Source organism: Styela clava, chromosome 6, assembly GCF_964204865.1.
Source record: "Styela clava chromosome 6, kaStyClav1.hap1.2, whole genome shotgun sequence".
Classification (NCBI taxonomy): Eukaryota; Metazoa; Chordata; class Ascidiacea; order Stolidobranchia; family Styelidae; genus Styela; species Styela clava.
This window is the reverse complement of record NC_135255.1, coordinates 9,759,726-9,772,828: the sequence shown is the minus strand read 5'-3', so window position 1 is coordinate 9,772,828 and position 13,103 is coordinate 9,759,726. Positions and strand designations below refer to the sequence as shown.

Genomic DNA, 13,103 nt, shown 5'->3' with positions numbered 1-13,103 from the left:
GTACTTTTAAAAAACAGATTGTTGTATGCGATGAATCATAATGATGGTTTGAAACACATACCCCATTTTACAGGCGCCAACTCGCAAAAGCACTCTTAAAATAGCCCCGAAAATTTTGCAATGTTAAAGTATAGGAAGAATTTTCCGGGGATCATAGGTCGGGGAAAGGTCCATAGGCCTTTTCCCTAAATTTTTCTACTGTGCCCCATCTTTTTGCACATGTCACAGTAGATTAGCTCCCGCTTTAAACTACTAATCTAATCCCTCCAACCTTGTCGCATTGGTGGTTCAGTGGTAGAATTCTCGCCTGCCACGCGGGAGGCCCGGGTTCGATTCCCGGCCAATGCAAGTTTTGACTAAATTATTCAAATTCGAGTTACGAATTGCAAAAAGCTGTGGAGACGCCGGGTATCGAACCCGGGGCCTCGCGCATGCAAAGCGCGCGCTCTACCACTGAGCTACGTCCCCTACAACAATCGACGTGTTGAAATAGTATACATACGTATATAACGGCGGCATCGACAATCGTCCAACGATGGAGTTTTTGAAGTGGCAGCCAAATTGACATAGTAGAGTACTTTCAGATCAAACATTTTGCAACAACATTTCGATAGTATTATCATGAAAATTTAACAAAAAACGTCTAGTTGCGTACAATTTTTGGATAATATCTTGTCGTAACACCGACTTTTTTATCATCAGATTTGACTATGACAAAGAAGGGTAAAATTAAAGTTTTGCGACGCCATGTCGATGTACACGTATAAGTGTTGAAAGTGCCAGAATTCTAATTTTGGATATGCGAGCCAGTCATTTTGAACACTGAAAATCCCGCGTTACCTGAGCAGTCGTCAAAATACGTTGGCGGAGCGTGACCGAGAAAAAGGCTTTACTTTTTTCTTCGTGACGAAAGCGAATCGTCGCCATAGACTCAGTTGATTGTGTGTATTATTATTTTTTGCTTCAGGCCACGCTTTTAGTTTACTATTTTGACTGCTCGTCACGTCGCGTGGACCGAGATGTTTGTGTCAACTTCGTGCGAGCATGGGGATTGAGATCCACACGTGAAATAGCATTGTTATTAAAGCAAGGGTATATATGAAGCGTTTGAATAACGAGGTTCGGTATGAACAAGTAGGCTCGTTTCGCTCCGCCACGGCGCATAGAAAGAGAGCGGCATTGAAATGAATGGGGGCAATCCGATCTCTTTAGATTTTGTACCAGGTTTTTTATTCAATAGGCAGATAGGAGTACGGATTAAGCCAGTCATTCATAATAGCTATGGTTATGATTGAATCACATTTTGTAGCATTGAAAACCGACTATGATATTGTTGCCATTTGAATAAATGCCTACGGATATTTGTATCGATAATACTCAGAGCTCTGTTTAGATTCATTGCTAACAGTAGTTCTATTCTAGTAAAAAGGAGAAACATGGGTTTGAGCGGATGCATGTCTTGTCTGAAGTACCTCCTGTTTGCCTTCAATTTCATATTTTGGGTAAGTAAACAGTATTCAAGTTCTCTCGATATTGATAAAAAATAATGAAGATTTTGTTTATGCAAAAAAGTTTGATACGTTCTGCCATGTTTTTGACCTGTTTCATGGACGATCAATATATTTAATTAATTCTAAACAGCGGAAGAAATCAATTAAATAGATAATATTTGTCGCAGTCCGATCGCTCGCTTGAAAAGTATTTCCCACAGGAAACACGACATAGTCCCCGAACGGTTTGTCCTAGTTGATCACCGAGCGTATCGTGATTTCTGCGTCACTGAGATGTCTATCTCCTATATTTGTTTGTGGTTTCAGTACATTTCATCAAACTGCCCCAAAGCTTTTAGGCGGGAAAGCTAATGCATATAAGACGTATGCTGGGCGTATACCCTATATGTACAGTACACGGATCTCGCATTCAAAGTGGTGATATATTTTGTAGATTCTGTAGACAGTAAAAAGTTTTGATGACGTATGACTATCTAACTTTAAAAATTTGGTCTGCATTGATCGTTGATTGATAATAGATTAGCCCAGTGAAATGACTGTCAGTTTGTGTAGTTGAAAATTTTAATATGTTCAGTATACAGGCGCATGTCTGTATATAAAGCGATATAGGATAAGATAATAGTACTTCGTCCTGCTGACGCCACTCTGTACTTGTGATAGATACGGTTTGTTGATATAGTGAAGTAATTTTGTGAGATTCTATACAGCCTTCAATCGGGGCTTATTGTGGGACAAAAGATCTTTATTGACACAAAGTGAATTTGTTTTAAAGGCTTTCCCCGCACTTCTCCCTAATTCTATAGCATGCCGCGTGGAAATCAACAACAATCCTATAAGGCCCATTGATGCAGAGATTGACACGAAATTATTAAACGACATGGTGCGTTTCGCTGTAAATTGATAAGAGTTTATACGAGTTTACGTTCATGCTCACGTGGTTCTGACGTAGTCGAATAATACCCTGCATACATAATTGGCCAGAAGATGAGCAGTGTGCTTGATATACATAAATATAATGATAACGCACTGTATAATCATTGCCCCGCAGTAAACAAATAACGTAATTGCAGAGAATATGCAATCTTGTAATTAGTGTTTCCAAGTTCCAACATATAAAAAATTCAAATTTGTTAAAATCCATCTTTAATGAAATGTTAGTTAATCTTGATCTAAATGTTTTACAGTTTGATCACTTGTCGAAACTATGTCGTGATAACCGGCGTTGTATGGCTTCTTGTCCCACAAAAATCACTTGAAAACTGTTTCGAATACGGGTGAACTTATCAAACTGTTAATTTCAATCTTCTTTATTTACCCTTTATGTTAGCAGTCGCACGTTCTTTTGGGACAATTTTGTGAAAGATTGTCGGTTCGGTATTTCAAAGCGCAAGTTTTTGCCTACTCTTAGCGCTTCCCAAACCGAAAGATAGATAAATATTTGACTAATGGTAATCTGAAGTGCTAACTTCATCTCTCCTTTTTATATGACTCACTATTAAGCCGTTACAGCTCAACTTGAAGCCTAGCTATAATTGGCATGATCGATGCTAATAAATAATGAATTGCCTCTGCCTGCGGGTATAAACAATGCAACCCCTATTAAAGATGCGCAAACTAGTCAATTTTGCCTTTCTCCTTTTTTACTTATCAATTAGTAATGTCTGCTGAAATCCCACACGATGATTATATCAACTTAGTTCGATTACTCCACCCTATGATTTGGTCTCTCCCTTGTAAAAACCTACTTAGTCTCTATTTTCCACATGATCGAACCTCGGATTTACGCTACGATGTTACAACGAAAAGTATCTCAATCGATTGGAAATCAACTAAACGCTACCAAATTAATGTTCTATTATACAGTTTCATGAAGTGTGGTGCTAGCTAGTTTGGCTCATTCCATTATTACCAAATTTTACTGAGCCGTTAACCTATTATAGTCCGTTGATCTGAATTATTTATATAAAGCATCAAATAACTTTTTACAGCTTGCTGGAATTGCAATTCTTGCTCTTGCCATATACTTTCGCGTTGATTCCACGACTCAAAACATCTTGACTTCAGACGAAGAAAAACGCCAGCTGTTCAATGGAGTATGTTATGTTCTCATGGCTGCAGGAGGTGCTATCATGGTTGTTGGATTCTGTGGATGCTGTGGTGCCGCTCAGGAGTCCAGAATGCTTTTAACCCTGGTATGTAATTGTTGTTGCATTTGTGAATATGCGGTTTCGTTCACACCTTTATAAATATATACAAAAAAAATACGAAAAAAATTAGCTGCAAAGGTAGTGCGAGATCAAATTCAAATTTTATTCTATCATTGAATTTCACAAGCTATCTTCACATTATACTGTAAACTTTCAAAGGAGTGTGTGGGGACCGCTGCATAGCCCAGAATGGGGCCACATGGCCTGTTTGAGAAACCCTGAATGATAAAGCATGAACGAGTTGTTTCCATGCCCGTTTAACCACAAAAGTTAAACTTCATCATTCATTAGGACCGAAATAACATCCTATCTTATATTACAGTTCGCAGTTGCTCTGTTCTTGTTACTCGGATCCGAGATCGGTGCTGGCGTGTACACCGCCTTCCATAGACAACAGGTATGAGTAATATATGAATTAACCTCAAAATTTATCGATTCGATACAACTGCTAACTTTAATTGTGTGTAGGAATAATTCATTTTCCAAGTTCAATACTTTGTTTTAATGTCTAATTCAAGAGTTCTCGTTCTCTATTTGCAAAGTTGACGATTAATTGGAAACAATCCTCTAGTCTGTAATACAATTTATAGGTATCGGACGCGGTCAACGAAGGTGCATTAGAACTGTGGAAAGGATCTGCTGCTACGAATGCAACGGGAATCATCGTTGATGAGATTGAAAGAGACGTGAGTATAAGCTTAACCAGACCGTACTATACAGATCGCCAAATAATGTTCACATGAGATAATTCTTGAGTAAACATAAAATCAATACACATGGCAACAAATGATTGTCCAACGAAGTTGTTAGCAAGAGTGAGTTTTCCTTCTTGTACCTTCTTCGTTCTATAGAACTCGTGGATGTAAAATCTTATTGTTGATGAATTTCAAGAAAAATACGTTGTGAATACAGGCATACACGATTTGTTGTGGCAGCGTCACGGTAGGAATGGCTTCAAAAGCCCCAGTGCTAAAATAGCAAAATTGTAAGACGACTTTATAACAATAGGATCACGGAGTTTCTGCTATACATTTTGTCAAATCGACTCGGCAATCAAAAACGCAAAAACAAATTCATTGCCAATGCGTAGTCTTCATGGAAGTGGTAACAAGCATTTGTATATTGGAAGAATGAATCACAAGCTACATAGCTGCTCACTTTATGTAACGTAATAATAAAAAATGAGATACAAAAAAGTTAAAATATCCGGTTTTATTTTGTATTCCGCGTACAGAACGATAACACAATTGCAACAACACAATTTTTGTGTATTTTTCAAAAATTGTACAGTATTCAAATTGTCGAAAAGTTCAGCCTCTCATTCTTGCATTTAGCAGACCTAGTTCTTTGGATAGTCAATATCAGTAATAATGGGATGACACATTTTAGAGTTTGCGTATACCGATATCTCATTGTTCATTTCGAAAATCCCCGTGCCGATGACTTTGTTTTCGACCGCTATTCTATTTATCGGTTTTGTCTGGAATACATCATCTTCTGAATATGATAGGTTGATTGAATTGTATTACTGAGTAATTTGATCGTCTGTTGTACGACGCTGCGATTTTATATTGAAACTGTTTACGCTTCAGACGATGGTATCGACTTACGATTTCGAGTTTCTTGTTAGTTTTTCACCCTCTTTATAAAAGTTCTAATTTCAGCGACCGTACCTTTTCAGCATTCCGCAACGGGTAAACCATTGGCCGTTTTTAAATGCTTGGTATAGCAAATCAACTCCCTTCATATTTTAAGGAAATCAAACAATATATTTGCATCAAAATAATGACAAAATAATCGCTGTGAGTGGATTATGAACAGCAACATGAATTCATTTCCCGTGAGGAAATTGTAAAAATGATCCCGCCATTTTAACAGCGTGTGAACTCGATAGCTTCGACAATGTATTTTAATGTGTCCATTGTTCGTGGCCTGTATTGTTTCTATGCACGCCTACGTAAAATGTATTGCTGAGCAGCGGCGTGGGTGGATGAACATTGCGTAAATTGTTCAAGTTGACATTGACTGTGGTTGCTTTTGAGATACTTTTACACACTCAAAATATATCCCGCGGTGTCGTTTTAAAGTCTTAATCATCATAGCACGTTAAATGAACAAACCGCAACCCAAAAACTGTTTTTATTATTGAATTGAGATTTAGAATGTCGATTGTCAAATCAATAATAATAATAATGGATGACCACGGGCGGCTTGGCCCTTATCAACGGTTGACCGCATCCGAAAGATGCACTTCTGTAGTTCTCAACTTTCATTCTGAGAGGTAACTGACCTATTCGTTATTTTAACTTGAAAAAAGCATAATACGGTCAAATTTTCTACAACATAAATCATAACAGAAATTATTCAAGCCTCCATAATACGGTTCATATTTGTTTATGACCACACTACCATGAATAATATACCAAATCACTTGGTTATTTATGGTGTAGTTGCGTTGTTATTATACCACTGCATAATTGAATAGTCAGCAGACCATAAAGGCTTTCGACTTGAGAATATGTTGTTTTGTAATTCACGTACTAAAAAGCTTCAATTATATCCTTCCCATGCGGGACATCGCAACCAGCAATGTGCTTCTCGCTTGACCGAGTTTCATTGCGCTGTACTCAGCATGATAGTTTCGCGTTTACAAGGTTCCGCCTATTCGAATATCTTATCATGGGCTTCTTAAATTATGCATGATAGAAATGAATTTTTATGGTTTATTCTACCCCCAATTTTCAACGTTCATTTTTGATGAATAATTAAAATAGCCCCTGGCCATTGTGGACATTGAATACGCGTTATAAAAGTTTTTATTCTGAATTGGTTTTTGAGTTCACAGAACTTCACATGACTGTATATAAAAGAATTTAATTTTCCCAAATGTGCTATTCATATTCACACCCCGGGTAAAAACTAATTTATGTAATTTGTTATTGAGCTCGTTCTATTTGTTTGTATAACTCGTTGTTTTATATCAGAAGTACATGCAACACAATTCCCACGTTTCACGTGGAAACAACATTGAAAGTATATTTGTCCACTGGTAATAAGCTTGGTAGCATAGAAAGTAAACCAAATTGTTTATAAAATAAAATGAAAATATTTTCAAATATATCGTAATGACGCATTCCGTATTCATTCTGCAATTCACGCCATACTGTATGATAACAATCGCTACACTCCCAATGTCTTAGCAAATTCGAATAACACGCGACACTTACGTTATGGTCATGGCCTTTACATTACACAGGCCTGCAGTACAAAATATTATTGGAAGGATTAACAATTGTTGTTTTTCGTGGTATTTTCTTTTTACTCTTCTCGTTGTTGTTGTGGAAAAATCGTCTTTCCCTTCAGTTACTGGACCAATGGCTTTGAAATTTTCAGTGATTAAAGATTGCTCTTGTCGCTAAAATGTTATTCCTTAAATATATTTCCAAAATGTCTGTTGGCTATACGAGATTCGTTTTTCACTATGAAGTTTTGTGTGATGGCGTAATCAGAATTAAAAATTGCGCACCGTGTGGAGGTTCCGCGGTCGGTGGTGAGCGAAGTCTGAAGTTTTTCGTTGAAGAAAACTACCGCTGCCGTAAAAGATTCGATACTTGTCGTTTCCATATATTTGAGTATTGCTCGCTTGCTTGAATGATCATACTTGATCATGTCAACGCGAATAAATATTTGTTTTCGATTTGGGCAGTGCGGAACTATCAACTACCAATCTCTTGAATATTTTCGCGTTCACTCCGTACGTACAGAATATAAAAAGAGGTAAAATTGCATGCCAGGGTGAGGGGAGGCATGGAAAATGAAAATCAATACAAATTATTGAGCCGCGACACTCGTCATTAAGCCCAACAACAGTAATTAATATTAGCATAAAAACTTGGACGTTTACGTACAGGCGTCCCAATGATAATATAGCACAACACATATTTCGTCGTACGCTATATACCTACTTTCATTGATAAACTACATTATAATCCATGAACTTGTCCAAGGACTGAGAGTCGTGTCTAGAACTTCAATCAATATTTCCTTCATTTTTAGTTGGACTGCTGTGGTTACAACAATGCCGCCGATTACTGCGATCTGGACAAAATCTCCGACGGTGGATTTGGTGACATCATCATCAAGTCGCTCTCTACCACCTTGAACTGTGCGACCAAAGCCTTGACTGTTCTGGACTACTGCCCTTCTCTGGAATCGGTAAAATAGTAGTAGTGGTATTATTTTTACTTTTTCATTTCATTACTATATATAACGTATTCCGCAGATAGCTATTTTGTTTTTTTCATTTGACTAGCTACAGTTCTATTATTCATGCACGTGAGAAACCTCGTAATATTCAACTCAAATTTCAAACATTTTTTTTTTTCAACTCTCACCAAGTTTCAGAGAAGATTTTGTTATAACTTTGTAGACCGTGTATCGCGCAAATCAACGAGTTCAACAGTCTGTATCTAATGATTAGATGTGTTTGTTGACTGAACTCAATTCATCAGCGCAAACTCGTTGCGGCTAGCCTGAAATCATTTATGTATCTTGATACATGGAAGTCATTTTCAACTGGTCAGAATATTGTAATAATGTACCAATGAGCAATGCACTAAATGTGCCAGGCTGTAACTATCTCAGTTAAAAAGTTTAGGAGTATGATATAATTATTGATAATAGTCCAATTTGCCTGTAAACTGAATATGCATATTTTTGGCGATTTATTGGTCTTGCCGTTGTATTTGTTATGAATACAAATAGTTATTGTTTATTTCGTTGCCAGATCACAATCGGATGTCGCGATCGCATAAAGGAAGTTTTGGAGAAGAATATTGACATTGTTGTAGCTGTTGCAATCAGCATTGGGGTAGTCGAGGTTAGTACGCTCTTCACTGTGCCTTTATTTGAAAATTTGTTGTTATTTTCGTGTAATAAATATATTTTCTCAGGAAATAATACGGAGATCATAACATTTATTTTATCAAATTCACTCTCGAGCCCTACGGGACCCCAATATCCAACACAAATTTTGTATTTTTATTTAATTTGTTGGAACACTTTTCTATGACGTATGGGAACACTCTTATGTGGTATTTGGACTTTGTGTGCATATATATTTGCCGTTCTCTTGATAATGGAAATAACGGTACGGACAAGTGGCATATCATTTCTGAATATAAATACGAAGCCCAACCTTTGCAATTTTGAGAACGAAAGCGGAACTATCTTCAAATTTGTGAGCTGTGTGCATTGAGTCATAAATAATTCATTTGCAGATTTTGCAAGGGCCTTGTTGGTTGGGAGTTTATTGATTTTTGCCATTTATCCCCTGCATTTTCTTTAGCCTAGGTCATTCAGACGATTTGGGGCTATTGTACTCATAAGCGAATTTCACATGTCATTAACTAGTAAAAATTATACTATTGAAATAAATGTGGGACCGATTTCACGGCAAATGTATGTACAAACTCATCTTAATTGTTGCCTGGGTTACAATATCCATAAACTTTCAAAAAAATCTGGAATTGCATCCGTGATTTAATATTGATTTTATAGGTAGTTGTAATGATTTGGCCTCGTTTCAAAGTATGGAGGATGGGAATTCTATATAGCAGTTTCCCAGCCTTTTAGTGCTCTTTGCCCCTTTCTATAGGCTTTTAGCATTCATGGCCCCTTTCTATAGGCTTTTAGCACTCATGGCCCCCTGTTTTTATCATACTAGTGGAATTTATAGTGTTATTTTGATTGATAGGTTCCAAATCCCTTTATGTTCAAACAATTCATGCTCAACAAAGTGAAAATATCCTGTGAAATAACCCTTTCAAGCAATGAAACTAGAAAGAACGAAGTTTTCTGCTCAACGATAAATTAAATTCAGTTTTGCGTCTAGCATTGTGGCCCCCTTTAACTGCTCTGTGGCCACTTTGAATGGCCCCTGATTGAGAACCCCTGCTATATATATTTACCCATATAATATATATTTTAATATCTACATATAGTAAAATGCGCTAATAGCAATAAAATGTCAAGCTGTGGTGATCCCGGTACTAATCATTAAGTAAATTACATGGGTTTGATCAGTTTCATTTTTATTGTTGTCGAGATGTCAAATGGTGCATGTCTATACGTCCCCGGGCGAGGTAAAATGGGTCGCAGCAATTTTTGCGGTCCTTTCTGTAAAGTATTTTCGAATCGCGCAATTTAGCCAGTTCCACCCTAAAATAGGCGCACCTTGCGCCTTGTTTCTTATTTGATAACATTCCAGTCTTGTACTCTTTGATCCAACAAATTAGAGGTTGAATTTAATTTTAAATTGCCCTGATTTATCCCGTGTTTAATATACTTTCAGCTTCTCGGCCTGATATTCAGCATCCTTCTCTGTCAAGCTATCGGACAGGACTACACTTCAGGGAAGTTGGCATAATAACAAATAACTCACATTTCACAGTGGTACCAGTCGGATACGTTTTCAACATTAAAAAAAAGATCAAGCATGGTTCGCAGGGGCTATGAATGATTGTTTTTATATTGCATTTTTCTTTGTTTTACTCACATTTCTGTATCAAATCACAAACATAAATTCCGTTCACACAAGGTATTGCATCGAAATCTAACGTTCGAAATATCACATCAGAAATCGTCGCCAGTTTTTTTTTTTTTAAATCTGACGTCGCAATCGGGCGTGAGGTCAGAAAATGTTGATTTATTAAAAAGTGATTAGTACAATAACGTAAATGTAAAGTTATTTGACTTATATTCATTTTATGCACCGTTCAGGCTTAAAATAGGAATCGTTGTGAAATATTATCTAATATGGACCGAATTGTTTAATTAATCTCATTATTAACATAAACTGATTTATTTTGTGTTACTAAAAAATCAGGGTGAAATTTCTGACACTCGTTACTGATATCACACAAATTTTTTTTGTTTCCACTTCGTTTTTACTATTGCATTGTATAAATTGCATTTCTTTGTCGACGTAACATCAAATATTGCACGATTTGCTGTGTATCATGAAATCTTGCTTGTTGGCTTTTGAGTTTGGAGTGGGTGCTGTCAGGTTTATTAGAACGTCGTGGTTAAGTTCGATAATTTTTTTCTAATGTATACTCCTGAAGCGCCTGAACCTGTGATAATATCGACCGATAATCCCGTATTGGTGAAAATAATAAAAAAGTACAGGGCTTTCTTGTATGGAAAGCGACAGTGTCACCGATACAGCAAACGGTTCAACCGATATTTCAGCTAAAAGGATTCCTGAATGCTGAAATATTTGCCAAATTTTTCAGCATATATATCTAGTAGACCGACGGCTGTCAGGTCTGTTATGACTTGCAGGTTGTGATCTAATCTAGAAAGTCATTAATATATTCTGAACTACGTTGCTGCCAATGAGAAAGAAGTACACGGTTTCCATGAATCTTTCTTGTAAACAAACGGTCAAAAATAATCTTTTTGATAAACTAAATATATCTGTTAAATCTGACGGTAATATATATATAAAGGTTCCAAACCGAGTGTGCAAAACTGGACTTTTCGGGTCTAGCTTGAACTGAATTGATGGGTGGAAATCCAAATTAATCTCGCGTAGGTTTTCTTTCGTAATTATTACTAGTTATAACACTAAAATGTTCATCACCAAGTAGTCTCGTTTACTTTGCATACTGGTGCAAAGTATGGTAGTGCACCAAAATTGACCCAGATGAGAAGAAACGTAAATAGGACAAAGTGAAAGTTGAATGACATTTTGCACAGAAAGACAAATGTTTATATTTTCCTGTGGGCACCCGTAGTTGCAAATTAACGTGTGTGCAAATGTTCATGGGTAAAATATGTGGGATCAATGCAAATGTCCTGAAGTTTAATGCTGCAAAGATAAGGGAACCTTAATAACATTGATGTGGCAGTAGAACAACATTGCCGGTTCGCATCAAGGTATGATTTGCAGACATTAAAATTCCGAGTGGTTGGGATACTAATAAACATTCAAGATTTTGCTCTAAAAATCTAGAGTTTCACACCGCACGCTCTCTCTCTCTCTCTTATATATATATATATATACAATTTCTAAATAACACGAATGATAATCTATTTATTTAGGTTAGCCGTGAGAGTGGATTAGTTTGTTGAATCTGTTACTCTTTGCGAAAAAATGCATGGGCGTGAACAGTTATAGCAAACATTATGACGACTTACTCTTGTAGTGATGAGTTTGGTTGTGCGAGATTAAATAACTCCCCGTCCTTCCTCTGTGCCTTTATGCTAGTGGATCCGTATGCGTATAATGCAAGGATGCAGTAGCGGGAATAAACACGACGATACTATGTTATTGAAGAGTTCTGCTGCACAGTCTATTAGTGTATTTAATTTTCAGGAATTTGATTCCCATCTTTATCCAACGCTTTATTGTTGATTCTCTCGATTCGACTTCGTATGCAATTTTTGTAAAGTTCTTGGATAGTGAATCCTAATTTCATGTTCCGCTTTCATGAAAACAGGGCGCTTAACGCTCGATTACTAATAGGAAAACATACGTTTGAATATCTTCTACTTTGGTGATGGTTTACTTAGACTTTGATAGCTAACGTTCAAAAGTTATGTACGAATATATACAGTACATAAGTATTTATCTAGGAAAGTGGCGCGGCCCATTGATGGATGCTCTGACTAATCATGTCGCGAATATGCCTCAGCTGTTTGTTTACGCTCATAGATGAGACTAGCGTGTTTTACGTTTTCTATTATTGCCTCTATTCAGCTGGCATTTTGGCCTATGCACGACGGAATCATCGACCCCGATTAGTGAAAAAACAAGAGAGCAATGCTCAAATATATGGACACGCAGAACAATTCCCTAAAAATCAAATGCGGTGACTTACCACGTAGGGTTTTGTTTTTTATCAATTCTAAAAAAAACATGGTGTTTTAAACCAAGGGCTTGTTTTAAATCGAATTTTTTCTGTATTTTTTATTGAAATATCCCTCGCATCGCCGCGAAACTACGCCAAAACGTTGCATTCTGGCAGCTGCACACGCAGCCAGAATTATAATTTCGAAAATGTAAGTAACATTTTTTATTTTGACTTTTACCGCTATTGCGTACATTTATCGCCACTTTATATCTCCACCAAAGTCATAAGATTTTACCCGGAATGTTTAGCCGAGATATCAGAAAGACGTTTTGAGTAAGAAAAATCAGGAAAATTAGCTCACGAGCCTACTACAAAAGCAATTCGATCAAGTGCAGCCCTTTGGCAAAACGAGTGGGTTGCGATAATGAAGAATATGCTTATATTGGCGGTAATATACTAATATGAACGATGAGACACCCTAACTTAGCCTATGTTAATTATAATAGTCCTCTGATGCAAAAACGCCA

General features: G+C 36.9%; 1 protein-coding gene and 2 non-coding genes across 3 annotated transcripts; 2 read left to right on the top strand and 1 right to left on the bottom strand.

Moving 5' to 3' along the window:
- Nucleotides 1–277: 277 nt before the first annotated feature.
- Trnag-gcc (transfer RNA glycine (anticodon GCC)) lies at nucleotides 278–348 on the top strand. Its single transcript has one exon. It is a non-coding gene; the product is annotated as a tRNA-Gly (tRNA).
- Nucleotides 349–396: 48 nt separating this feature from the next.
- Nucleotides 397–468, bottom strand: Trnaa-ugc (transfer RNA alanine (anticodon UGC)). The gene has a single exon. It is a non-coding gene; the product is annotated as a tRNA-Ala (tRNA).
- A 923-nt stretch (nucleotides 469–1,391) lies between these two features.
- On the top strand, nucleotides 1,392–10,743 carry LOC120330905 (CD9 antigen-like). Its single transcript, XM_039397891.2, has 7 exons — nucleotides 1,392–1,502; nucleotides 3,500–3,703; nucleotides 4,041–4,115; nucleotides 4,309–4,404; nucleotides 7,775–7,933; nucleotides 8,505–8,597; nucleotides 10,071–10,743. The coding sequence occupies exons 1-7, from the start codon at nucleotides 1,437–1,439 to the stop codon at nucleotides 10,143–10,145; spliced, it is 768 nt and encodes a 255-aa protein (XP_039253825.2). The 5' UTR covers nucleotides 1,392–1,436; the 3' UTR covers nucleotides 10,146–10,743.
- The last annotated feature ends 2,360 nt before the right edge of the window (nucleotides 10,744–13,103 follow it).

Coding starts and splice junctions, on each gene's coding strand:
- LOC120330905 (XM_039397891.2), top strand. CDS start 1,437: ATGGGTTTGAGCGGATGCATGTCTTGTCTGAAGTACCTCCTGTTTGCC. Junction 3,704..4,040: donor CCAGAATGCTTTTAACCCTG/GTATGTAATTGT, acceptor CTTATATTACAG/TTCGCAGTTGCTCTGTTCTT. Junction 4,116..4,308: donor CCGCCTTCCATAGACAACAG/GTATGAGTAATA, acceptor TACAATTTATAG/GTATCGGACGCGGTCAACGA.